This window comes from Salvelinus alpinus, chromosome 5 (genome assembly GCF_045679555.1).
Source record: "Salvelinus alpinus chromosome 5, SLU_Salpinus.1, whole genome shotgun sequence".
NCBI classification, from domain to species: domain Eukaryota; kingdom Metazoa; phylum Chordata; class Actinopteri; order Salmoniformes; family Salmonidae; genus Salvelinus; species Salvelinus alpinus.
The window spans coordinates 38,299,607-38,327,343 of NC_092090.1; the positions used below are offsets into that span (position 1 = coordinate 38,299,607).

Genomic DNA, 27,737 nt, shown 5'->3' on the forward strand with positions numbered 1-27,737 from the left:
TGCAAAAAGTAATCAACCGTTGTTTTGAGGGTGAAATTTCAACCAAACGATTATGTCATCATGTTAATACTTAAGATGTGTCTTCAACTTGATTGAAGTCTACCTGTGGTAAATTCAATTGATTGGACATGGTTTGGAAAGGCACACACCTGTCTATATAAGGTCCCACAGTTGACAGTGCATGTCAGAGCAAAAACCAAGCCATGAGACAACTATCTCTGCAGCAGTCCACCAATCAGTCCTTTATAATAGAGTTGCCAGATGGAAGCCACTCTTAAGCAAAAGGCAAATGACAGCCCGCTTGGAGTTTACCAAAAGGCACCTAAAGGACTCTCAGATCATGAGAAAAAGATCCCTACGGTGAAGCATGGTGGTGGCAGCATCATGCTGTGGGGATGTTTTTCAACTGCAGGAACTGGGAGACTAGTCAGGGTCATGGGAAAGATGAACGGAGTAAAGTATAGAGAGATCCTTGACGAGGAGCGCTCCAGAGTGCTCTGGACCTCAGACTGGGGCGAAGGTTCACCCTCCAACAGGACAACGACCCTAAGCACACAGCCAAGACAACACAGGAGTGGCTTCGGGACAAGTCTCTGAATGTGCTTGAGTGGCCCAGCCAGAGCCCGGACTTGAACCCAAATGAACATCTCTGGCGAGTCCTGAAAATAGCTGTACAGCAACGCTCCCCATCCAACCTGACAGAGCTTGAGAGGATCTGCAGAGAAGAATGAAACTCTCCAAATACAGGTGTGCCAAGCTTGTAGTGTTATACCTAAGAAGACGCAAAGCTAATCGCTGCCAAAGGTGCTTCAACAAAGTACTGAGTAAAGGGTCTGAATACTTATGTAAATGTAATATTAATGTATTTATTTTTTATAAATTTGTAAACATTTCTAAAAACCTGTTTTTGCTTTATCACTATGGGGTATTGTGTGTAGATTGATGATGGAAAAAAAACGATTGAATACATTTTAGAATAAGGCTGTAACGTAACAAAATGTGGAAAAAGTCAAGGGGTGTGAATACTTTCCGAATGCACTGTAGGCCTAGACTTTCAAGCTTTGGTTGATTTCCGAATTACTTAAGTTAATAATGTTGGATTCATGTCTCATCTCAACCAAACATCAAAGTTTAAAGAAAATTACTAAATCAAACTTTATTTAATGTGCAATAAAAAAAAAGGCTGATTTCATTTAGTCCTATTCTTTAACTTAGATTTTTGGTTGAGATGGAGACGTGAATCCAACACGTGGTTGTACTTAGTGATCGTGACCGGTTTTCTGGCCTGTTATTTTTAGGATTGCATACGGGTAATATTGAATACCTTCCAGTTACTACCAATGCACTTATACCAGTGCTAGTGGAACACAGTGGTTAGTGATAGTTTCTCATTGAATGTGTGTTACTTCCCTTAATCAGTAGACCATTAATAATGTGGATTGATTGATCAAGACAGACTATGAAAGAAATACACCTCAAATATTTATTTTTGTAAAATCTACATTACAGTTGTATAAATTACAAAATTACCTTCACAAAGAAGTAACTTTTATCAAATAGCATCTGAGAAAAATTGTGTGAGTAAAAGTGCCTTTTATCTTTTTTTAAGCCAAGTGAAGCAACAAAAAAACATTGTACTCCTCCAAAGGTTGAATCTCAGGAGAATCAAGCTAGCATCATGTAGTCATCCAAAGTACATGTAGCAATTTTTTTAAACAAAAAACTAACTACAATAAGAAACTACAGCAACTAAACCACTAAGTAACAAAGGTGTAAAATAATAGAGAAAATCATTTCTAAAGAGCTATATTTTTCCCTACGAATTATATCTGGTTCAGTAGTAAGCCACATACAGGTTATAAAATGCTATGTGTTTCATTGGTGAGGGCTCTTCTGGGAATAGGGAACTAGTGTTCCTCTGCCCACCCATGTTCCTCTGCCCACCCATGGCTAAATAACATCACTAGGATGGAAGGACTTGGTTAATTGGAGTGTTTTTGTCTGAGTTGAAGGGCTCTATTCTTGGAAGTTGTACTGCTGTTATTGTCCAGTTCACTATTGGTCATAGTGTCGGAGTTCCTCAGTGGTTAAATCCTAGTCGCATCATTGGAGGAATAACGTAATGATTACGATAAACAAACAGTTTTTATACATTCCCATATGGCCATTGGCCAGTGGGGTAAACTATCTCTCATTGGACTCTTCATACAGTATATTGTTTATTAAAACATGTCCATGCTAGGTACTGTAGATACTAGGCTTCCCTACTCATGCTAGGTACTGTAGATACTAGGCTTCCCTACTCATGCTAGGTACTGTAGATACTAGGCTTCCCTACTCATGCTAGGTACTGTAGATACTAGGCTTCCCTACTCATGCTAGGTACTGTAGATACTAGGCTTACCTACTCATGCTTCCATGAAAATGTGTGCACATGACAGCAGGAACGTTATATAAGAGGAAATAAAAGTCAGATAAAAAATAATTTCTCAACGAGAGAGAGAGTACAAACAGAACGGTGCGAGGCTCATTTCACACACATTAAGGCTGTTTTTTCTGCACTCTAAAAAATAATAGCTAGGAAAAAAGACTATGAGCATTTCAAAGCACAAATACATAGATGTGTGTTAGCTATAGCACACATGCAGTGATGAGGCTGTGTGTCGCAGCAGGCAGAGGGATTCATACAACTGTAACAAATAGATGGATGAAGTGAAGCAGAAGATGGAAGACACTCCAGAGAGCATACCATTAAACTAGCTCAATGACAAAAAATATACACTTCCTTCCTTCCATCACAGAAACTGTTCCTGGCTATTTTCTATGTTGTTAATAACATTTACCATCACCTCTGCCTGAAAGATAGGAAATAATGAGACGGTTTCAAACTTGGCAAATTCCTCCTGCAATGAAAAATAGCCCTGTACAAGAAATGCAATATAAATTATTAAAAATCACTGTACTCAGGAACTATCCTCAGAGTAGAATGGACAGTCTGAACACCTGATGATGATGTCATGGGCTAGTAAACATGCCTGAGATCTCAGCTTGTGATTGTGAATTTAACATTACATACGTGTTTGCGTTTTTTATGTTTTGGCTCAATTGGCATTCTTTCAGCAGACCTGTCCATGAGAGTGCAGAGACTGAGACCTGACCTCAGGTCCCTTAGACAGAGGAAATGACTCTAGTGCAAGCGGAGAAGGTTGTGTCAAGTGTGGCCTCATTGAGGTGAATGTTTAGCCTGTTGAGGGTTAAAGGGGTAGGAAGCTGCCAAGCCTCAGTACCATTGGGGCTCATGGCCTCTCTGTCTAACTCAGGGTGACCATCTCATATTTGTCCTTGACGTTGTTCTCCCCCTGTTTCTCAGGCTCGGCATGGTGCAGCTCGATGAACAGGAAGTAAACGGCAGCCCCCACCACTCCTCCCACCATGGGCCCTGCTACTGGGATCCACCACCAGCAGCCTCCAGCACTGCACAGACAAGAGGAGATATATATACAGGGGTTCAGGAGTTTACATTTGACTTTGTAGTGAGTAAGTTAAAATAAACATTTAATACCAAATACACTGGGTCTACAAAACATTAGGAACACCTGCTCTTTCCATGACATAGACTGACTAGGTGAATCCAGGTGAAAGCTATGATCCCTTATAATGTCACTTGTTAAATCCACTTCAATCAGTGTAGATGAAGGAGAAGAGACAGGTTAAAGAAGGATTTTTCCGGGAGGTCCATGGGGCGACGCACAATTGGCCTAGCGTCGTCCGGGTTAGGGAGGGTTTGGCCGGTAGGGATATCCTTGTCTCATCGCGCACTAGCGACTCCTGTGGCGGGCCGGGCGCAGTGCACGCTGACCAGGTCGCTAGGTGTACGGTGTTTCCTCCGACACATTGGTGCGGCTGGCTTCCAGGTTGGATGCGCGCTGTGTTAAGAAGCAGTGCGGCTTGGTTGGGTTGTGTTTCGGAGGACGCATGGCTTTCGACCTTCGTTTCTCCCGAGCCCGTACGGGAGTTGTAGCGATGAGACAAGACAGTAACTACTAACAATTGGATACCACGAAATTGGGGAGAAAAAAGGGGTAAAAAAAATAGGGAATAAAATAAGGATTTTTAAGCCTTGAGAAAACAGGGTTTGTGTATGTGTGCCATTCAGAGGGTGAATGGGCAAGACAAAATATTTAAGTGTCTTTGAACGGGGTATGGTAGTAGGTGCCAGGTGCACCAGTTTGAGTGTGTCAAGAACTGCAACGCTGCTGGGTTTTCATGCGCAACAGTTTCCCATGTGTATCAAGAATGGTCCACCACCCAAAGGACATCCAACCAAGTTAACACAACTGTGGGAAGCATTGTAGTCAACATGGGCAAGCATCCCTGTGGAATGCTTTCGACACCTTGTAGAGTCCATGCCCCGACGAGGGGGTGCAACTCAATAATGTTTTGTACACTATCTACAGTGTAAATAGTGGTCACCCGCGTTAAAGAGACAGTGCAGTCAAAAACATGATTTACCAGTTTTTTTTAATGATATCTCCACACTATGAGGTTGAAATAACACTCTGAAATTGTGAAAATTATTATAATGCCCTTTAAGAGTAAGAGCTTATTGAAAAAATGCTTGGAGTTTCAGCCTGTTCAGGTGGGATGGAGTTTTTGGTCGACAGCATTAAATCATAATCTGATCTAATTATTCGGACCAATGACCAGTTGTCTTGTACTTACATATGTATCCTCCTAATTTGAAGGGGTAAGCAGGGATGATCCTATCCGCCAATCAGGGATGTGTATGAAAATATATTTACATTTGTATCAACACTCCCACACAATCAGACAGCATAATCGATAGCAAAAGGAGGCTCAGGGTAATAAATTATAAAAAATATATTTGCTGTTATTTTCATGAAATAAACACACAGTCATTTATTAGACATACAGTGATGATTTAAAACTAAATTGAAAAAGACTGCATGGGGCTTTTAAGCAACCCAGGAACGTGACATGGTCTTGGGTACGCTACTGTACATTACACAGGAGGTTGGTGGCACCTTAATTGGGGAGAATGGGCTTGTGGTAATGGCTGGAGTGGAATCAGTGGAATGGTATCAAATACATCAAACATGGACCATTCCATTTGCTCTGTTCCAGCCATTATTATGAGCCGTCCTCCCCTCAGTAGCCTCCACTGGTACATTGGGAGCAGATTCCACTACTACCTTTTGTTTATTTATACAGTAAGACTCCCTGGATAGGCTCCCTCTAATCTCCACCTCTCACTACTCTACTCTCTCTCTTAATCTGCCTGCTAGTCTATTGATCCAACTATACATAAAGTTGATCTGTTCCCACTCCCCACCAATCCGTTTCTATAAATGCCTAATTCTAATTGTGCTTTACAAATTTACTAGTTATCGTAATTGTCACGATCTATCACAAGGATGACGCTGGAGAGACGAAGCAGGTACGGGGAGTAACATTTAATAAATAACGGACATGGAACGAGACATAAACAGCTTAGCAAACAGAAAAACAATCAATGCAGAAGCGGGGAACAGAGCTGGGGAACTGACACATATAGGGGAGGAAATGAACAGGTGATAAGAGAGTCCAGGTGAGTCCAATAACGCTGATGCGCGTGACGAGGAAAGGCAGGTGTACGTGATGGATGGCAGGAGTGAGTGATGCAAGGCATTCTGGCGCCCTCAAGCGCCAGGGGGAGGGGAAGAGCGGGAGCAGACGTGACAGTACCCCCCCACTAGGGGCGCCACCCGGCGTCCCACCTGGGCAAACCGGCCGAGACATGGGCGCTGGGCAAGCCGGTTGAGGCGTGGAAGCCCGACGAACCGGCTGGAGCGTGAGAGCCTGGCGAGCCGGCTGAGGCATGGGAGCCTGACGATCCGGCTGAGTCCAGACGCCTGTCGATCCCGCTGAGGAAACCCGATGATCCGGTGGATTGTGACGTGGGATGGGAAGCCACCGAGCCAACCGAGGCAATGAAACCTCTCGAGCCAGCCAGGGCATGAAAGCTCGACGGGCTGGCTTAGGCACCCCCGGTTCCATCGGCGGCAGAATCCACCCCCGACGTCACCGACAAAACAAAAAACAAACAAACAAAAAACTCCTGGACAGGCTGGGCAGACAAGAACTGACGATCCAGCTGAGGCCCGACGTGGGATGGGCGCCCTCCGAACCAACCGGGGCAAGGAAACCTCTCGAGCCTGCTAGGGCGTGGAAGCCCGACGAGCAGGCTAGGCACCCCCGGTTCCATCGGTGTTGACCCAGAGCCGATGCCACTATACCAACCAGAACACCAGTACTCCCCGATGCTTCGTGTGATGGCTTCTGCATTCTGTCACGATCTATCACAAGGATGACGCTGGAGAGACGAAGCAGGTACGGGGAGTAACATTTAATAAATAACGGACATGGAACGAGACATAAACAGCTTAGCAAACAGAAAAACAATCAATGCAGAAGCGGGGAACAGAGCTGGGGAACTGACACATATAGGGGAGGAAATGAACAGGTGATAAGAGAGTCCAGGTGAGTCCAATAACGCTGATGCGCGTGACGAGGAAAGGCAGGTGTACGTGATGGATGGCAGGAGTGAGTGATGCAAGGCATTCTGGCACCCTCAAGCGCCAGGGGGAGGGGAAGAGCGGGAGCAGACGTGACAGTACCCCCCCACTAGGGGCGCCACCCGGCGTCCCACCTGGGCAAACCGGCCGAGACATGGGCGCTGGGCAAGCCGGTTGAGGCGTGGAAGCCCGACGAACCGGCTGGAGCGTGAGAGCCTGGCGAGCCGGCTGAGGCATGGGAGCCTGACGATCCGGCTGAGTCCAGACGCCTGTCGATCCCGCTGAGGAAACCCGATGATCCGGTGGATTGTGACGTGGGATGGGAAGCCACCGAGCCAACCGAGGCAATGAAACCTCTCGAGCCAGCCAGGGCATGAAAGCTCGACGGGCTGGCTTAGGCACCCCCGGTTCCATCGGCGGCAGAATCCACCCCCGACGTCACCGACAAAACAAAAAACAAACAAACAAAAAACTCCTGGACAGGCTGGGCAGACAAGAACTGACGATCCAGCTGAGGCCCGACGTGGGATGGGCGCCCTCCGAACCAACCGGGGCAAGGAAACCTCTCGAGCCTGCTAGGGCGTGGAAGCCCGACGAGCAGGCTAGGCACCCCCGGTTCCATCGGTGTTGACCCAGAGCCGATGCCACTATACCAACCAGAACACCAGTACTCCCCGATGCTTCGTGTGATGGCTTCTGCATTCTGTCACGATCTATCACAAGGATGACGCTGGAGAGACGAAGCAGGTACGGGGAGTAACATTTAATAAATAACGGACATGGAACGAGACATAAACAGCTTAGCAAACAGAAAAACAATCAATGCAGAAGCGGGGAACAGAGCTGGGGAACTGACACATATAGGGGAGGAAATGAACAGGTGATAAGAGAGTCCAGGTGAGTCCAATAACGCTGATGCGCGTGACGAGGAAAGTCAGGTGTACGTGATGGATGGCAGGAGTGAGTGATGCAAGGCATTCTGGCGCCCTCAAGCGCCAGGGGGAGGGGAAGAGCGGGAGCAGACGTGACAGTAATAGCAGGTAATAGTCAAACTCCAATCTAAACAGCTCTCTGCTACTGTAGCCTACGTAGTACATGTCCTGATTCTGTCCTGAACTGAGCGCTTGATCATCTCAGGGCAACTCCCTGATAGACATTAGCCTCCCTCTGCTAGTACTGACTGATTGGATCCTGTGGACGAAAGTGCTGGTAATTCAGTCCCTAACGTGACAAGGCCCAGGTAGGAAAATAGACAGTGTCTGAACAGGCTGTGTTTAGCTGCTAAACTACCAGGGGGTGGATGCAGACTACAGGACTGGTGGATTAGGGTGTATAATCTATGGGCAGAGCCAGGTTGACTAACCATATCCCATGATTAGGCCTGATGACGGACAGACACACTGGGTCACACGATGTGGTCTCATGGACATGGCACCCTGCCAGCTCTTCCTACTGATGTCAAAGGAAAGTGCCACTGTACCTGGTCCTATTGCTTTCAGTTTCCTTACAGAGATTCAGTGGATGTAATGTATGGTGGATGGAATATACACTTTAAATCCTACTATCACCCTTAGACATCTCTATCTTAACATTGTGATTACAGCTGTGTGTGCTGCTAAAATGTCTGAGATTTAAGGGATGTATTTAAACCTATATTTCAAACGGACAGATTACGTCAAATTTGACAGTATGATGTAAATCTCAGGGCCGCAGGTTTATGTGTGCATTAGAGAGAACTAATCTTAAATGTATACGTATATAGATAATCTCATATAGATATAGGATCTTAATTTGAGTCAGTTTGCTACAGAAGGAAATGAATCCTGCAGCAACAGGAAATTATAATTCATGGACATTTTTGTAGGGGTTGATACATTTTTCGAAATATGGGCGTAATACAGTCTTTAATCTCAAAGTGGAAATTACAAACTTTAGAAACCTTTTAAACTTCAAATACACTACAAGTTTTAAATGTCCGGCATTGCAGGAGAGTTCTCCTACAACAGGGTGATCAAATGAAGATTCTACATCTGTATGCGAAACATCTGGTAAGATGTAGTGTGAACACGGTATAAAGTAGAGGGTCAAATACTGTATGTCAACGTTTCCCACCCCAGTAGGGGACCCCCAACCATTGCACACAATTGTTCTATTCCAGCTCCAGCACTCCTGAGTCAGCTTGTGATTTAACCAACCAGCCCCCTGAATCAGGTGTACTGTGCTAGTGCTAGAATAGAACAAATATGTGCAAACATGGGCTCCCCAAAGTGCAGGTTGGGAAACTGTTGACTGTGGCCATTAGATCAGACAGCGCCCTCTACTGAAGAGAAGCACTGGCAGCGAGGTCCCTCATATTTTAATTTTAAATTTAAAAACAAATGTAACCTTTATTTAACCAGGTAGGCCAATTGAGAACAAGTTCTCATTTACAACTGCGACCTGGCCAAGATAAAGCAAAGCAGTGCGACAAAAACAACAACACATAGTTACTCATAAAGAAACGTACAGTCAATAACACAATAGAAAAATATATGTACAGTGTGTACAAATGTAGAAGAGTAGGGAGGTAAGGCAATAAATAGGCCATGGAGGCGAAATAATTACAATTTACCATTAACACTGGAGTGATAAATGTGCAGATGATCATGTGCAAGTAGAGATACTGGGGTGCAAAAGAGCAAGAGGATAAGTAACAATATGGGGATGAGGTAGTTGGGTGTGCTATTTACAGATTGGCTGTGTACAGGTACAGTAAGCTGCTCTGACAGCTGATGCTTAAAGTTAGAGAAGGAGATATACGATTTTTACAATTTGTTCCAGTCATTGGCAGCAGAGAACTGGAAGGAAAGGCGGCCAAAGGAAGTGTTGGCTTTTGGGGTGACCAGTGAAATATACCTGCTGGAGCTCGTGCACTGTGATAGACTACATCCAGTTTGCTGAGTAGAGTGTTGGAGGCTATTTTGTAAATGACATCGCCAAAGTCAAGGATCGGTAGGATAGTCAGTTTTACGAGGGTATGTTTGGCAGCATGAGTGAAGGAGGCTTTGTTGCGAAATAGGAAGCCGATTTTAGATTTAATTTTGGATTGGAAATGTTTAATGTGAGTCTGGAAGGAGAGTTTACAGTCTAACCAGACACTTAGAATATATGGACAACTACAAATACCTAATTCAGAACCGTCCAGAGTAGTGATGCTAGTCGGGCGGGAGGGTGCAGGCAGCAATCGGTTGAAGAGCATGCACTTAGTTTTACTTGCATTTAAAAGCTGTTGGAGGCCTCGGAAGTACCAGGGACCCAAAGTACCAGGGACAGCTTTGAGGAGTGACGGCAGAGAGAGGGAGTCTGCCTCTGCCAGTATTACACACAATGGTCCCATTTTTCTGTTATATGGAATATTTATGTGCGGAGAAAGAATCTTACTCTGCCCACTCACATCTCCATATCCTTCACGTTTATCTTACGGAACTCTTCTTTAGCCCAGCTCTCATTGTTAAATAACTGCTTGTGAATTGCTTCCCCCAGATTTCTCTGGGTACTATGGAAGTTTGCATGGCAAAGTACAGACATTGTAACTAATGACATTTTTCTGTTATACGAAGCATGGAATATTTATGTGCGGAGAAATAATCTTACTCTGCCCGCTCACATCTCCAAGCCTTTTTGAAAATGCAGGAGATACAAGAGGTTGCTAAAATATTGATTAAGATTGTCAGAAGAGCAGAGATAGAGCGATAGAGCTGCATACTCCTGCTCTTCCTGAAGGAGAGAAGGAGGCCAGGCCACTGGTATTCACTCCCATGTTTATCACACTGCGTGCCTAACTCCCAGCCACTGCTGGGGAGGAGGACTGAAAAGCAGAATAATGTGCCTGCATCTCCGCTTGGCACGCCCAGATCAGAGAGGGGCTTTCCTGTCACACACACACACTCTGTTTCTGCGTCTTTATGAATCTTTCAATGTTCTACTGTAAAGTGAGCATGGGCTGTTTGATTTTTTTGGAGAAGAAAGCACATTTTCAATTTCAAAGGGTTTCAGGGCAAAAGGCATCTAACAATGTTTGTGAAATTCTACTGTGCTTATGGAGGCCATCCAGCTCTCATTTGTGGGTCTTTTCTCTAGTATAAGCATTGTTGGAAATTACCGGAACACCTCCATGCCCCATCCGGCCACAGCAGTGAAGAGCCTTGGGCCCAGGTCTCTGGCAGGGTTGATGGGATAGCCACAGTTGAGTCCCATGGACACTCCGATGGCCATGATGATCAGGCCAATGCACAGTGGCTCCATCCCTTTAGGAGCTCCAATGTTCTTCCCATCAATAATGGCCAGAATGCACAGGATCAAGGCAGCTGTTCCTATCACCTGGAGACAAGGCATCAACCATGAGTTTGAGATAGCAATGATCAAAACAGATAATTGACAGACATACAGATGTAAGATCTTAATTTGAACCAGTTAGCTACAGCAGGAAAATAATCCTGCAGCATCAGGAAATGTGAATTATTATGTAGATTATAATTAAAGGGATAGTTTGCCAGTAGTTTGCCCAAATGACAAAATTACATATTGGTTTACTCAACCTGTAAGCAGTCTATGAACAAGGTATGACAGCAGTCCATGCATTGGTTTAGATTCTCTGGCAGTGGCTGGCATTGTTTCCAAATGCTAACAGCCTTTTTAAACAATGAATACACTGCAAATTTGCATTTCCTGCAGTGCAGAACAATTCATAGCAACAAAAGAGTGATCAAATTAAATTCCTACATCTGTATTCAGTATATTCATCATCACTACAAAATGAACAATCTTTAGCTACTGCTCATGCTGTCACTGTAATGCCTCCACCAATATTGAAAAGACAGCCTCTCATAATAGCATAATAGTGGTATTCCTTGTAGCTTTTTATGTAATGGTAGATGATAATAGGAGTTGGATACCAGACAGTGACAGGGGGAGAATGGCTTGTTGTTATGGTCTGGCTTTTATAATGACTGTCTGTGGCCAGCAGGACTAATTTGCTGTGATGACCTGTGGCCTTCACTTCTTTTGCCTAAGCCTATAATGGGGCTTCCCCTTTCCCCTGGATGAAGGATAGATGAGGCAGCTTTGAAGTCTTTTGAACAGTATCCATATGGTTATATATTAGGAGCAAACCATATTTTGGGCTAAAAATACTCAACTATTGCATTTATTACTGTTCATAGAGGGGAAAACAACTGCTTGAATGTTTGCTTCTATTAGCCAGTTAATTGTTAACTGCCTTCTTCAGGGGAAGAATGACAGATTTTTACAGTGTCAGCTCGGGGATTCAATATAGCAACCTTTCGGTTACTGGCCCAATGCTCTAACCACTAGGCTAACACACACACACTGTCACGGTCGTCGTATGGTGGAAGAGAGGAGGACCAAAGCGCAGCGTGGTTAGAATACATTCTTCTATTTATTGAAGATGAAAAACGAAGAACACTAATCAAAACAATAAACGACGAAGGTGAAGCTATATAAACAATGTGCTAACATGCAACATAGACATACAGAATCACCCACCAACCAAGGACCAAGCAGCGTGGTATCGGGCAGCAGCGATCGCAGGACTCTTGGACCTGGGAGGAGATTCTGGATGGGAAAGGACCCTGGTCACAGGCTGGGGAATATCGCCGTCCCAAAGCAGAGCTGGAGGCAGCGAAAGCTGAGCGGCGGCGATATGAGGAGGCAGCACGGCAGCGCAACAGGTACGAGAGACATCCCCTAATTTTTTGGGGAGGGGGCACACGGGGAGTGTGGCTAAGCCAGGTAGCAGACCTGAGCTCACTCCTCGTGCTTATTATAAGCAGCGCGTTACTGGTCAGGCACCGTGTTATGCGGTTAAGCGCACGGTGTCGCCAGTACGTGCCCATAGCCCGGTGCGCTATAGGGCAGCCCCCCGAAAGTGTCATGCAAGTGTGGGCATCCAGCCAGGGCGTATTGTGCCTGCTCAGCGTGTCTGGTCTCCGGTACGCCGTTTCGGTCCAGGTTATCCTGCGCCGGCTCTGCGTGCTGTGTCTCCGGGGCGTTGGGAGGGTGCAGTGCGTCCTATGCCTGCTCTCCGCTCGTGCCGGGCAAATGTGGGAGTGGAGCCTAAGGGAGAGGTGCGTGTAGTAGGCACTAGATCTCCAGTGCTCACCCACAGCCCGGTTCAACCTGTGCCTGCACTCTTGAGGGTCCGGGCTAGAGTAGTATTCCAGCCTGGGGGAGTGGTGCCAAGGCTGTGCACCAGAGCTCCAGTGCTCCCCCACAGCCCGGTCCTTCAGGTGCCTCCTCCTAACACCAAGCCTCCTGTAGGTCTCCCCAGCCTGGTGGGTCCTGTGGCAGCCCCACGCACCAGGCTGTCTCTCCGTCTCCTCCCTACAGGTGTGCCCGTCTGCCCAGCGCCGCCTGTGCTGCCCGTCTGCCCAGCGCCGCCTGTGCTGCCCGTCTGCCCAGCGCCGTCTGAGCTGTCCGTCTGCCCAGCGCCGCCTGTGCTGCCCGTCTGCCCAGCGTCGTCTGAGCTGTCCGTCTGCCCAGCGCCGCCTGCGCTGCCCATCTGCCCAGCACCGTCTGAGCCGCCCGTCTGTCCTGAGCCATCAAAGCCGCCCGTCTGTCCTGAGCCGCTAGAGCCGTCCGTCAGTCAGGAGCCGCTAGAGCCATCCGTCAGTCAGGAGCCGCCAGAGCCGCCTGCCAGTCAGGAGCTGCCAGAGCCGCCCGCCAGTCAGGAGCTGCCAGAGCCGCCCGCCAGTCAGGAGCCGCCAGAGCCGCCCGCCAGTCAGGAGCTGCCTGAGCCGCCCGCCAGTCCGGAGCCGCCCGCCAGTCCGGAGCCGCCCGCCAGTCCGGAGCCGCCCCTCAGTCCGGAGCCGCCCCTCAGTCCGGAGCCGCCCCTCAGTCCGGAGCCGCCCCTCTGTTCGGAGCTGCCCCTCAGTCCAGTGGGGCCTTTAATTAGGATCTTAGACCCTAGGTCGGAGGCGAGGGTCGTCCCTCTGAAGAGGCCCTTGAAGAGGGAAATGACTATGGTAGAGTGGGGTCTACGTCCCGCACCCGAGCCGCCGCCATGAATGAGGCCCACCCGGACCTTCCCCTTTAGATTAGGTTTTTGCGGCCGGAGTCCGCACCTTTGTGGGGTTTATGGGGTTGTGAGACCTGTCACGCCCTGACCTGAGTATTCTTTGTTTTCTTTAAATATTTTGGTTAGGTCAGGGTGTGACGAAGGTGGTTTGTGTGTTTTTGTCTCGTCTAGGGTGTTTGTACTGTCTAGGTTTTTTTTTGTAGATTTATGGGGTTGTGTTCATTCTAGTTGTTTATGTAAGTCTATGGTTGCCTAGATTGGTTCTCAATTAGAGGCAGGTGTTTATCGTTGTCTCTGATTGGGAACCATATTTAGGCAGCCATGTTCTTTGGGTATTTTGTGGGTGATTGTTTCCTGTGTCAGTGTTTGTGCCACACGGGACTGTTTCGGTTTGTCCACGTTTATTGTTTTTGTATTTGTGTTCATGTTCAGTTTTCCCTATTAAAACATGGACACCTACCACGCTGCGTATTGGTCCGATCCTTGCTACACCTCTTCAGAGGAAGAAGAGGACGATAGCCGTTACACACACACACACACACACACACACACACACACACACACACACACACACACACACACACACACACACACACACACACACACACACACACACACACACACACACACACACACACACACACACACACACACACACACCAGGTCTGGCCTGAATTCAAATTGAAGGCAGTCAATTTAGGAAGTAAATTGCAATTAAATAATTGAAAAAATTGCATTTATTTTCAAAGACTTCTCAATAAACTGAAAAGTAAAGCTATTTATATCAGAAGTTTTAAAAATCCTTAATTTACTGTAAATTTCACTGCCTTCAATTCAAAACCAAACCTGCATGTGCACACTCAGCTCTTGGGTATTCAACACAGATGGTTGTTTTTGCTCAGCCAGTATTGCTCACAATATATGTTTGAGAGCAACAGCTGTTCCGGACGACTGTGTGATCACGCTCTCTGTTGCCCGATTTGAGTAAGAACTTTAAAACAGGTTAACATTCACAAGGATTACCAGGAAGCCTACTCAGAGCATGCGCTGACCAGCTGGCAAGTGTCTTCACTGACATATTCAACCTCTCCCTGACACAGTCTGTAATACCTACATGTTTCAAGCAGCCGACCATAGTCCCTGTGTCCAAGAATGCCAAGGTAACCTGTCTAAATGACTATCACCCCGTACCCCGTGTCGCATCTGTAGCCATGAAATGCTTTGAAAGGCTGGTCATGGCTCACATCAACAACATCATCCCAGACACCCTTGACTCACTCCAATTCGCATACCGCCCCAACAGATCCACAGATGATGCAATCTCTATTGCTCTCCACACTGCCCTCTCCCACCTGGACAAGAGGAACATCTATGTGAGAATGCTGTTCAATGACTACAGCTCAGCATTCAACACCATAGTGCCCTCAAGCTCATTACTAAGCTAAGGACCAACTGGATCCTGGACTTCCAGACGGTTGACACCAGGTGGTAAGGGTAGGCAACAACACATCCGCCACGCTGACCCTCAACACGAGGGTCAGAGACCTGGCAGTGTGGTGCCAGGACAACAAACTCTGCTTCAACGTCAGCAAGACTAAAGAGCAAATCATGAACTACAGGAAACAGAGGGCCGAGCATGCTCCCATTCACATTGACGGGGCTGTAGTGGAGTGAGTCGAGACCTTTAAGTTAATCAGTGTCCATATCACTAAGGATCTATCATGGTCCACACACACCAACACTCCTCTCCTCTTCCCCTTCAGGAGGCTGAAAAGATTTGGCATGGGCCCTCAGATAGAGAGCATCTTGAATGGCTGCATCACCTCTTGGTATGGCAACTGCTTTGCATCAAACCACAAGGCGTTACAGAGGGTAGTGCGTGCAGCCCAGTACAACACTAGGGCCGAGCTCCCTGCCATCCAGGACCTCTATAGCAGACGGTGTCAGAAGAAGGCCCTGAAAAATGTAAAAAACTCCAAACACCCAAGTCATAGACTGTTCTCTCTGCTACTGCATGGCAAGCGGTACCGATGCACCAAGTCTGGAACCAACAGGACCCTGAACAGTTTCTACCCCCAAGCCATAAGACTGCTAAATTGTTCGTTAAACAGTTAACCAAATAGCTACCCAGACGATCTGCATTGACCCTTTTTGCACTAACCTTTTTGACTCATGACATCTGCTGCTGCTACTGTTTATTATATATCTTGTTGCTTAGTCACTTTATTCCTAGCTATATGTACATATCTACCTCAATTACCTCATACCCATCGACTCGGTACTGGTACCCCATGTATATAGCCAAGTTATCGTTACTCATTGTGTATTTATTATTACTTTTATTATGTGTTATTACTTTTCTATTATTTCTCTATTTTCTCTCTCTCTGCATTGTTGGGAAGGCTTAGTTACTTACATGCACATGACTGATCTAAATGCATTCGGGGGACCGAGGGGCGCAGTGCTCTAAGGCGTAACTACAGACCTGGGTTCAATCCCGGGCTGTATCACAACCGCCCGTGATCGGGAGTCCCATAGGGCGGTGCACAATTGACCCAGCGTCGTCCAATTTAGGGTTAGTTTGGCCGGGGTAGGCCGTCATTGTAAATAAAAATGTGTTTTTAACTGACTTGCCTGGTTAAATCAAATAGAAAATGTGCACATTCACTTATATTCATACTATTACACATGTACTGGCATGTTCTAGCTCAGGGACTTCAAACATAATTCAGGGTGTGTGCCTGTGCGGCTCATATCATTCAGTAACAAAGAGTATTAGGATATGGTTAGATAACCATTGATGGTGCATCTCTCACCTGGTCTACGAATCCTCCAAGGACTGAGATGTGCTTGGCAGGGTAGGATGCCCATATATTAGCTGTGGCATTGACGCCAGTAACTTGCATAACTCCTCCTGTGTGTTCCATTAAGGCATCTATGGAAAAGAGAATAATAAATTAGCCATTGAGTTTTCCCAATAATGTTAGTGTTAGTAATAACCTATAATGTTCCCACTCCAATAATGATCAATACCTTTCCATTCAAATATCACACTGGCTAAATGCTATGAATATGGGTTCCATTTAATCAGGATGATGATGATTATGATGATGGTGATGGACATGATGACAGTAACACCTACCATAATACAACCCATAGACAGCACAAGATCCAGCGAAGGCACCCAGGAACTGTGCTGCCACGTAGACAGGGAACTTCTTTATAGGCAGCTTGCCCAGGACCACCATGGCCAGAGAGACTGCTGGGTTCACATGAGCCCCTGGAACAAAGGTCAAAACTGGAATTGAAAACAAGGTTCAAGCTTATGTAGAAAGTCTGAGACACATTCATTTGTAACCACTATCCTTATCTAGTGGATTCAGTCATAGACACAATTACGGCACAACACTAGGCGGGCCCAAAGCGGAGACTGAGGCTCTGGGTGACCTCAGCGGGGCAACACTGCTGGGGGTTTCAGAGTGCCCCAAACACTAATCCCCAGCCCTGTTCACTAACTGTGGCCACAACAGCCGGCTGAAACATCCGATCGGAATTGGGTCTGACAATCTGCCTGAATCTGCTTAAGACTCGCGCAAACCGCATGTCGTTGGAATGACCCGGCCATGACACACCTCCGCTAACAAGGGTGCTGGTTTACTCTGCCTGTAAATCAGCATCGCCGACATATGAGTGAAAAGGAGCGGGGGGAAACAGAAGTGTGTTGTGTTCCACTTGGAGAGGCTGGCTGGGAAGGCTGGAAAGCAGAGTGCCCCGCCCCACTCCACACTAGAGACCCCGTAAAGCTCATTAGTCCAATACCTGTGATCATCATCAGAGATGTCACCTAACAGTGTGAAGGCTTCTCATCCACACATGGGCCCCAGGGTTGAATGGCCCAATCATGCAGTAAAGATTCATATACTGTAGCCTACTACACACTCCAACAAGAATAGCACACATACTGTAGTACTGCTCTACTGCAGCTATATACCGTCTCCATCATTACCCACTGAACCAGGATCTAGATCCTCTGTGTCAGAGTGATCAGCTAGTCTGTAATGAAGCAAAGAGGGTTGGAGACGAGAGTATTGTTCTACAGTTCCATTCTTCCTCAGTTCCATTATTCCTCCATACCTGTATGCTCTCGTTGGCTGGCCCTCGCTTCATATTCGTCGCCAAACCCACTGGCTTCAGGTCATCTAGAAGTCTTTGCTAGGTAAAGCCCCGCCTTATCTCAGCTCACTGGTCACCATAGCTGCACCCACCCATAGCACACGCGCCAGCAGGTATATTTCACTGGTCACCCCCAAAGCCAATTCCTCCTTTGGCCGCCTTTCCTTCCAATTCTCTGCTGCCAATGACTGGGACGAACTGCAAAAAACATTGAAGCTGGAGACTCATATCTCCCTCACTAACTTTAAGCATCAGCTGTCAGAGCAGCTTACAGATTATTGCACCTGTAACACAGCCCCTCTGTAAATAGCCCACCCAACTACCTCATCCCCATATTGTTAGTTTTTTTGCTCCTTTGCACGCCAGTATCTCTACTTGCACATTCGTCTTCTGCACATCTATCACTCCTGTCACGGCCATCAAAGGAAGTGGACCAAAGCACAGCGTGTTGAGCGTACATTATCCTTTTATTATAGAAAATGACGCCAACAAAACAACAAACGAAGAAAACAACCGTGAAGCTCACGAGGGCTAAGTGCCACAAACAAGTCAACTTCCCACACAGAAAGGAGGGAAAAGGGCTACCTAAGTATGGTTCCCAATCAGAGACAACGATAGACAGCTATCTCTGATTGAGAACCATACCCAGCCAAAACATAGAAACACAAAATCATAGAAAACAAAACATAGAATGCCCACCCCAAATCACACCCTGACCAAACCAAATAGAGATATAAAAAGGCTCTCTAAGGTCAGGGCGTGACAACTCCAGTGTTTAATTGCTCAATTGTAATTATTTTGGCACGATGGCTTATTTACTGCCTGCCTTACCTCCCTTATCTTCCTTCATTTGCACACACTGTATATAGACTTTTGTATTGTGTTATCGACTGTACGTTTGTTTATTCCATGTGTAACTCTGTGTTGTTGTTTGTGTCGCACTACTTTGCTTTATCTTGGCCAGGTCGCAGTTGTAAATGAGAACTTGTTCTCAACTGGCCTACCTGGTTAAATAAAGGTTAAATTAAAAAAATATATATATATATTTGTTGCTCAAGGAAGCTCCTCCAAACATGGCATAAATGTTGGCTTCCCAACACTCTGGTCTGATCTGCTGTAGCTGTAAACCAGGCTTTGAATATGAGGGGTGGTCCTCGGTTGAGTTTTAGAGATACAGCACAAAGGCTAAGCTCACACTCTGCCAACATTGGATTTTCTCAGATGAAAGCACATTGAGTATGGCTCATATAACACTCATATTAGCTCATATGCTACAGTGTTCATATTATCCTGGGGGTGGGCATTAAAAGCTCTAATCACGTCGTTGCTCTTTTATGTCCCAATTGTGATGGAAATTACCACGGAAATTTCAAATTACAACTCATCATCCCCCATTACGTAAAGCCTCGCTGAGACATAATGAAACCCTTGATTGATGATTAAAAACCGCTCTCCACCTTGCTCAGCAAGCTCACCTAAGGCAGCGTGACATTTAAAAAGTGATTCCCCCTAATGTTATCCCTCTGTGTCATTGTTGCTGCCGAAGCGAGAGGGAGAGGGCTCTCCTCGCTTTAATCTCTATGGAATGTACCCAATAAAGTCCTCCTGGACATGAGGACACACAACTCCAGCCTTGTAAATCTAGCCGGCACACTTCATCCTCTGACACCAAGAAGCAGCCAGGTATTAGGAATGGGTAATCGAGCTATTACATATTTCTTCCATTTCCTCTGTGCCTCTCCCCCAGTTAGGGTAATACTAAATGGTACCCACGTTGAGTCCAGACTGCTATGGAATACTAACATGATGTTCTCTGTATCATTTTGCCATGTTGCTGAGTCTCTAGTGATGACCTAGGTCTCCACAGTCCATTTCTGTTACTGTATGTGGACTTTTCCCCAGGACACAAGTTAGAGTGAAGCACACAGGAGAGTGTTAGTGATCCATGACTGTACTCTTTACTTTCTCTCCTGTGATCTACAGTTGAAGTCGGAAGTTTACATACACTTAGGTTGGAGTCATTAAAACTCGTTTTTCAACCACTCCACAAATTTCTTGTTAACAAACTATAGTTTTGGCAAGTCGGTTAGGACATCTACTTTGTGAATGACACCAGTAATTCTTCCAACAATTGTTTACAGACAGATTATTTCACTTATAATTCACTGTATCACAATTCCAGTGGGTCAGAAGTTTACACTGTGGCGTTCTGCATTAGCATCGAACAGCCCCCGTGATATGCAACTTTTCAGGGAAGTTAGGAACAAATATACACAGGCAGTTAGGAAAGCTAAGGCTAGCTTTTTCAAGCAGAAATTTGCATCCTGTAGCACAAACTCAAAAAAGTTCTGGGACACTGTAAAGTCCATGGAGAATAAGAGCACCTCCTCCCAGCTGCCCACTGCACTGAAGCTAGGGAAACACTGTTACCACCGATAAATCCACAATAATTGAGAATTTCAATAAGCATTTTTCTACGGCTGGCCATGCTTTCCACCTGGCTAACCCTACCCCAGTCAACAGCCCTGCGCTCCCCCCAGCAACTTGCCCAAACCTCCCCCACTTCTCCTTCACCCAAATCCATATAGCTGATGTTCTGAAAGAGCTGCAAAATCTGGACCCCTACAAATCAGCCGGGCTAGACAATCTGGAGCCTCTCTTTCTAAAATGATCTGCCGAAATTGTTGCAACCCCTATTACTAGCCTGTTCAACCTCTCTTTCGTATCGTCTGAGATTCCCAGAGATTGGAAAGCTGCCGCGGTCATCCCCCTCTTCAAAGGGGGAGACACTCTAGACCCAAACTGCTACAGACCTATATCTATCCTACCCTGTCTTTCTAAGGTCTTTGAAAGCCAAGTTAACAAACAGATTACAGACCATTTCGAATCTCACCGTACCTTCTCTGCTATGCAATCTGGTTTCTGAGCTGATCATGGGTGCACCTCAGCCACGCTCAAGGTCCTAAACGATATCATAACCGCCATCAATAAGAGACATTACTGTGCAGCCGTATTCATCGACCTGGCCAAGGCTTTCGACTCGGTCAATCACAACATTCTTATTGGCAGACTCAACAGCCTTGGTTTCTCAAATGATTGCCTCGCCTGGTTCACCAACTACTTCTCCGATAGAGTTCAGTATGTCAAATCGGAGGGTCTGTTGTCCAGACCTCTGGCAGGCTCTATGGGGGTGCCACAGGGTTCAATTCTCGGGCCGACTCTCTTCTCTGTATACATTAATGATGTCGCTTTTGCTGCTGGTGATTCTTTGATCCACCTCTACGCAGACGACACCATTCTGTATACATCTGGCCCTTCTTTAGACACTGTGTTAACTAACCTCCAGATGAGCTTCAATGCCATACAACTCTCCTTCCGAGGCCTCCATCTGCTCTTAAATGCAAGTAAAACTAAATGCATGCTCTTCAACCGATCGCTGCCCGCACCTGCCCGCCCATCCAGCATCACTACTCTGGACGGTTCTGACTTAGAATATGTGGACAACTACAAATACCTAAGTGTCTGGTTAGACTGTAAACTCTCCTTCCAGACTCACATTAAACATTTCCAATCCAAAATTAAATCTAGAATTGGCTTCCTATTTCGCAACAAAGCATCCTTCACTCATGCTGCCAAACATACCCTCGTAAAACTGACCATCCTACCGATCCTCAACTTCGGCAATGTCATTTACAAAATAGCCTCCAACACTCTACTCAACAAATTGGATGCAATCTATCACAGTGCCATCCGTTTTGTCACCAAAGCCCCATATACTACCCACCACTGCGACCTGTATGCTCTCGTTGGCTGGCCCTCACTTCATACTCGTCGCCAAACCCACTGGCTCCAGGTCATCTACAAGTCTCTGCTAGGTAAAGCCCCACCTTATCTCAGCTCACTGGTCACCATAGCAGCACCCACCCGAAGCACGTGCTCCAGCAGGTATATCTCACTGGTCACCCCCAAAGCCAATTCTTCCTTTGGCCGCCTCTCCTTCCAGTTTTCTGCTGCCAATGACTGGAATGAACTGCAAAAATCTCTGAAGCTGGAGACTCTTACCTCCCTCACTAGCTTTAAGCACCAGCTGTCAGAGCAGCTCACAGATCACTGCACCTGTACATAGCTCATCTGTAAATAGCCCATCCAGTCTACCTCATCCCCATACTGTATTTATTTATTTATCTTGCTCCTTTGCACCACAGTATCTCTACTTGCACATTCATCTTCTGCACATCCTACCATTCCAGTGTTTAATTGCTTTATTGTAATTACTTCGCCACCATGGCCTATTTATTGCCTTACCTCTCTTATCCTACCTCATTTGCACATGCTGTATAAAGATTTTTCTACTGTATTATTGATTGTATGTTTGTTTATTCCATGTGTAACTCTGTGTTGTTGTATGTGTCGCACTGCTTTGCTTTATCTTGGCCAGGTCGCAGTTGCAAATGAGAACTTGTTCTCAACTAGCCTTCCTGGTTAAATAAAGGTTAAATATTTTTTTTTTTTAAATAAACATACACTAAGTTGACTGTGCCTTTAAACAGCTTGGAAAATTCCAGAAAATGATGTCATGCCTTTAGAAGCTTCTGATAGGCTAATTGACATCATTTGAGTCAATAGGAGGTGTACATGTGGATGTATTTCAAGGCCTACGTTCAAACGCAGTGCATCTTTGCTTGACATCATGGGAAAATAAAAAGAAATCAGCCAAGACCTCAGAAAAAAATTGTAGACGTCCACAAGTCTGGTTCATCCTTGGGAGCAATTTCCAAATGCCTGAAGGTACCACGTCCATCTGTCCAAACAATAGTACGCAAGTATAAACACCATGGGACCACGCAGCCGTCATACCGCTCAGGAAGGAGACGCGTTCTGTCTCCTAGAGATGAACGTACTTTGGTGCGAAAAGTGCAAATCAATCCCAGAACAACAGGAAAGGACCTTGTGAAGATGCTGTAGAAAACGGTTACAAAAGTATCTATATCCACAGTAAAACGAGTCCTATATCGACATAACCTGAAAGGCCACTCAGCAAGGAATAAGCCATTGCTCCTAAACCGCCATAAAAAAGCCGGACTACGGTTTGCAATTGCACATGGGGACAAAGATCATACTTTTTGGAGAAATGTCCTCTGGTCTGATGAAACAAAAATAGAACTGTTTGGCCATAATGACCATCTTTATGTTTGGAGGAAAAAGGGGGAGGCTTGCAAGCTGAAGAACACCATCCCAACCGTGAAGCACGGGGGTGACAGCATCATGTTGTGGGGGTGCTTTGCTGCAGGAGGGACTGGTGCACCTCACAAAATAGATGGCATCATGAGGCAGGAAAATTATGTGGATATATTGATGCAACATCTCAAGATATCAGTCAGGAAGTTAAAGCTTGGTCGCAAATGCATCTTCCAAATGGACAATGACCCCAAGCATACTTCCAAAATGGCTTAAGGACAACAAAGTCAAGGTATTGGAGTGGCCATCAAAAAGCCCTGACCTCCATCCTATTGAAAATTTGTGGGTAGAACTGAAAAAGCGTGTGCGAGCAAGGAGGCCTACAAACCTGACTCAGTTACACCAGCTCTGTCAGGAGGAATGGGCCAAAATTCACCCAACCTATTGTGGGAAGCTTGTGGAAGACTACCTGAAACATTTGACCCAAGTTAAAGAATTTAAAGGCAATGCTACCAAATACTAATTGAGTGTTTGTAACCTTCTGACCCACTGGGAATGTGATGAAAGAAATAAAAGCTGAAATATATCATTCTCTCTACTATTATTCTGACATTTGACATTCTTAAAATAAAATGGTGATCCTAACTGACCTAAGACAGCAAATTTTTACTAGGATTAAATGTCAGGAATTGTGAAAAACTTTGTTTAAATGTATTTGGCTAAGGTGTATGTAAACTTCCGACTTCAACTGTACCTGACAACAGGGATGGACATCATCTCCCCCATTTTTCAAACAATGAACAGGTGAACATGTGGATGTGAGGACATCCATGGAGCCATAACACACAGTTACCCAGACATGTGGGAAGTACATGTTGTCCTTTAATAAGAGTTTAGTACCTGAGAGCAAAGAGAGCCAGACATCCATGGTCAAAGTTCATGGCAAAGTAAAGCCGTTTCATCAAAGACAAACAACCATTGGTGACCTTTGAGTCCTGCTCACATATTTTACACAAAACACTTTTTAATATGAAGATCCTTTAATTGGTCAATTCCACAAAATTTGACTTCTGCTTTTAACCCCTCTGAGACACACATGAGCAGGTTTTTGGAGAGGTGCAGGGGGCTGCCACACTGGGCACCCAGGGAGCTGTTGTTGTGGGGGGTTAAGTGCCTTGCTCAAGGGCAACGGTACACTCTTTAAAAAAAATGTGCTATCTAAAACCTTAAAGGGTTCTTCGGTTGTCCCCATAGGAGAACCCATTGAATAACTTGTTTTGGCCTTTGTACAGAGGGTATAATGACATAAAAGGATATATACAAAAGAGGATATAATGACATAAAAAAGGCCTGACCTATAAAGTGAGGTGCTGACCAACTGAAAAGTCTCAACACTAAACACACTTGTTGTGTTGCAACTTCAATCATACTGCAAAATCAACTTTTTGGGGTGTTAGAAAACTGTATGCTGGCTATGTGCAGAGTGGACTGTAGAAATGGATGTTGTGAATAAAAAGTTATGTAAAGGAGGCATGGTATTCACCTGACACTCCCCCAGCCACGTAGACGGCCATCATCACCCCCAGAGTGAAGCCGATGTGGATGGTCAGGGGTTCTCCCAGAGCTCCCTTACTCAGCACTGTCTGGGCCACCGAGCCACATCCAAAGAGCTGGGACAGAGACAGAGACAAAAAACAAAAGCAAAAACATGTTGGCAGGAGGAAGAAAGAGTCTGTTTTTTTTACATTTCTAATTATGCACAAAAGACTAGTCCTCTTGTTCTACAGCCTTCATTTCTAATTAGATGGCCTTTTAGATCAGTGCGTTCCCCCTGAACCCTGTAAGAAGAATGCCATAGAAGATGTCCCATTTGAAGCATGGGAAATTATCATTAATCCTTTCATTTTTTTTATTAGAAGGACAAGTAAATCAAAACAAAAGTGTTGAAATAATGATTTTGTCCAAAAATAGCTGCTTCTGTTGTGAGGAGTGGATTAGTCCATTTATGTTGTGCCGTTGATCAGGATGACCACTGACTCACTGAGCCCACTGAGACTGAGCCTCAGTAAGCCCAGCCACTGAGCTGTGGCACTCAGACAGACAGGACAGGACGGGGAGGTGAACCTAGAGGGGACAGGTGGAAGGTAAAAGACAGGTCAGCTTATTAAGGACCCCTGTAGATTTCACCTCAGTAAACAGTGTTTCCCTCCAAGCTTGGTGATGATGGGGAAATGTGTGTATTTTTACCGCAGTAATAATGCAGAGAGAAAGAGTGTGTATGTCTGTTAAGGGGAAAAATGAACAGTGAATTGGACCAGGTGGTCTATCTTATGCTAATGGTTTCTCTGTATTCAGGGTAATATAAATCTATTCTCATTCTATATAAAATCACTGAATTCATTGGCAAGAAGATTGCAATTGATAGGGGGGGGTATGCTTTAAAAATGTATTAAATATTGATGCTATCATATGATGATTTTCAGCCTTGTTCATCAAATAATTAAACTTTGCGTAAATATAATGGTGTGCAGTATGCTACATAAATTGGGTCTATTTATTCACAGATTAGATACATTCTAAAGAAACATGAATGTCAAATCCCTGTGATGATCATACATCATATGGAATGGTGCATGGTGCATGGTGCATGGTGCATGGTGCATGGTGAATGGTGCATGCCAGTAAAGGTTTATTGTATTTGATCATGTTTTTCTTTATGGCTGAAAACACCAAGCATCCCATTAATTCTCCCCCTCATATCCCCCACCTGTCAAACTTGCCATTACAACATTCTCTAGATGTCTTAATTGTCTCCCAAGGACTTTCTCATACCAGAATTATGGATGAGCACATCAAAGAGAAGCCACATTATCAGGATATATTAGTCAGCACCTAAACATGTCAAAACATGATATCCCTGTTGACAGATCAAGTCCCCTGAGAACAATTTTGACACCTTATTACCATATTGTTGCAGCTTTAAAGCAGGCTATTAAATGACAGTCAGGTGATGAGGGATAATGTCCATGTACTTACTATTAATACGAATATCCCCAGAAATTCTGCCAGGAACTCTTTGATGATGTCCTTCCTTAGGGCACATTGCTCCTTCATTTTTCTTTTGCCCTCGAGTTCCATATTTCCCGCGGACATATGATGTCTCAGTCTTGTCAGGACAGACAGTTGATAAGTAGTGTGAGCTTGAGCATGGGCGTCTCTCCGGTAGTTTAGGACGTAACCCCTCCTCCACTTAGTAGCCTACTACACGTGTATTTTGTACACTCGACAGACGTGACCTGTTAATCTTTTTTCTTCCTTGAAACTGTCCCCCATAACCACCGCTACCGCCAGGGGTGCACTCGTTGGATCTAAGTGCTTTATTGGTCAATAAGTGTTTGATTGGTCAATATTGACTCCAATGGTCAGCAGTTGACTGAGTGTGGACAGTGCGCATTTATACGCGCGAATTGTAGACAGTGTGTGCTTTTACTCATAACTTGTCTATTTTCGATCAACAAAGTAATTCTTTCAAGTTGTAATTATATGGTTGATAACACTGGGCACAAACTGGTTGAATCAACGTTTTAACGTAATTGTGGTGTGGAATCTATGTGGAAAATAAATTGAATTTAAAAAAAAAAAGTAAATAACCTAAACTGTTGTTTTGAGGGTGGAATTTCAACCACAGGATTTTGCAATCATTGTAACGGATTTTCAACATAGACAAACATTGTATTATATATGTTGAATTTGTACATTTGAAACAAAGTCAGATCTTCAAAGTTATAACCACTATTATAAACAAACTATAGGCTGAGCAGCACTTCCTACTGGAGAGTTGATCTATCTACAGCTATTCATTTCGTCTCCAATACTGGGTTTTAACCAAGCCCATTTTAGCGTTGATATTTGTCACTGACTACTAACAATGTGCTATTGTGAGAATGATTATTGAGCGATCTCTTAATAACTCAATTCACTGTTGCTATCGAAATCATTCCAAAGAGTAGGTTTCACAGAGTTAAACAGCTATTATTTCAATTCAACTCAGGGTTAAACTTAAAATAGACAATACACAATACATATAGGCCTATGGTTTCAAACTTTGGTTGATTTCAAATGTAATCTTCAAGTTAATATCAACATTTGAAGGAGATGTATCTTCTGCTTGGATAGTTCCATCTGTGCCACTGACTTAGTCTGGCTTTCATTTCAGTTTGTCTACAAATGAAGATATGTTGGATTCACGTCTCCATCTCAACCAAATGTTAAAGAATAGGACTAAATCAAATCAAACTTTATTTCAAGTGCATTTAAAGTTTGATTTGATTAGATTTAGTCATATTCTTTAACTTAGATTTTTGGTTGAGATGGAGATATGAATCCAACACATCTTCATTTGTAGACAAACTGAAATTAAAGCCAGAGTAAGTCAGTGGCACAGATGGAACTATCCAAGCAGAAGATACATCTCCTTCAAATGTTGATATCTGGTTGCGTTGACAACCAAACACAATTCAATATCACTTTTGAAATACAATGAATAAACAGTCTATTAACTTGTCCACAAGTTAAAAAATGATATATTGGATTCATATCTCCAACTAAACCAAAAATAAAAGTTAAAGAAGGTGTTAAAGCCAGTGGCTCAGATGGAGCTATGCAAGCAGTAGATACATCTCCATTACATGTTGGTTTTTGGTTGCATTGTCAACACAATTCAATATGACTTTTGT

At 44.9% G+C, this 27,737-nt stretch overlaps 1 protein-coding gene across 1 annotated transcript; it reads right to left on the reverse strand.

The window, feature by feature from the left end:
- Window positions 1-1,469: 1,469 nt before the first annotated feature.
- On the reverse strand, window positions 1,470-26,311 carry aqp9b (aquaporin 9b). The gene is made up of 6 exons (XM_071401861.1): window positions 26,038-26,311; window positions 24,545-24,671; window positions 16,793-16,930; window positions 16,467-16,585; window positions 10,717-10,934; window positions 1,470-3,474 (listed from the first exon to the last, which is right to left on the reverse strand). The coding sequence occupies exons 1-6, from the start codon at window positions 26,152-26,154 to the stop codon at window positions 3,312-3,314; spliced, it is 882 nt and encodes a 293-aa protein (XP_071257962.1). The 5' UTR covers window positions 26,155-26,311; the 3' UTR covers window positions 1,470-3,311.
- Between the last annotated feature and the right edge of the window lie 1,426 nt (window positions 26,312-27,737).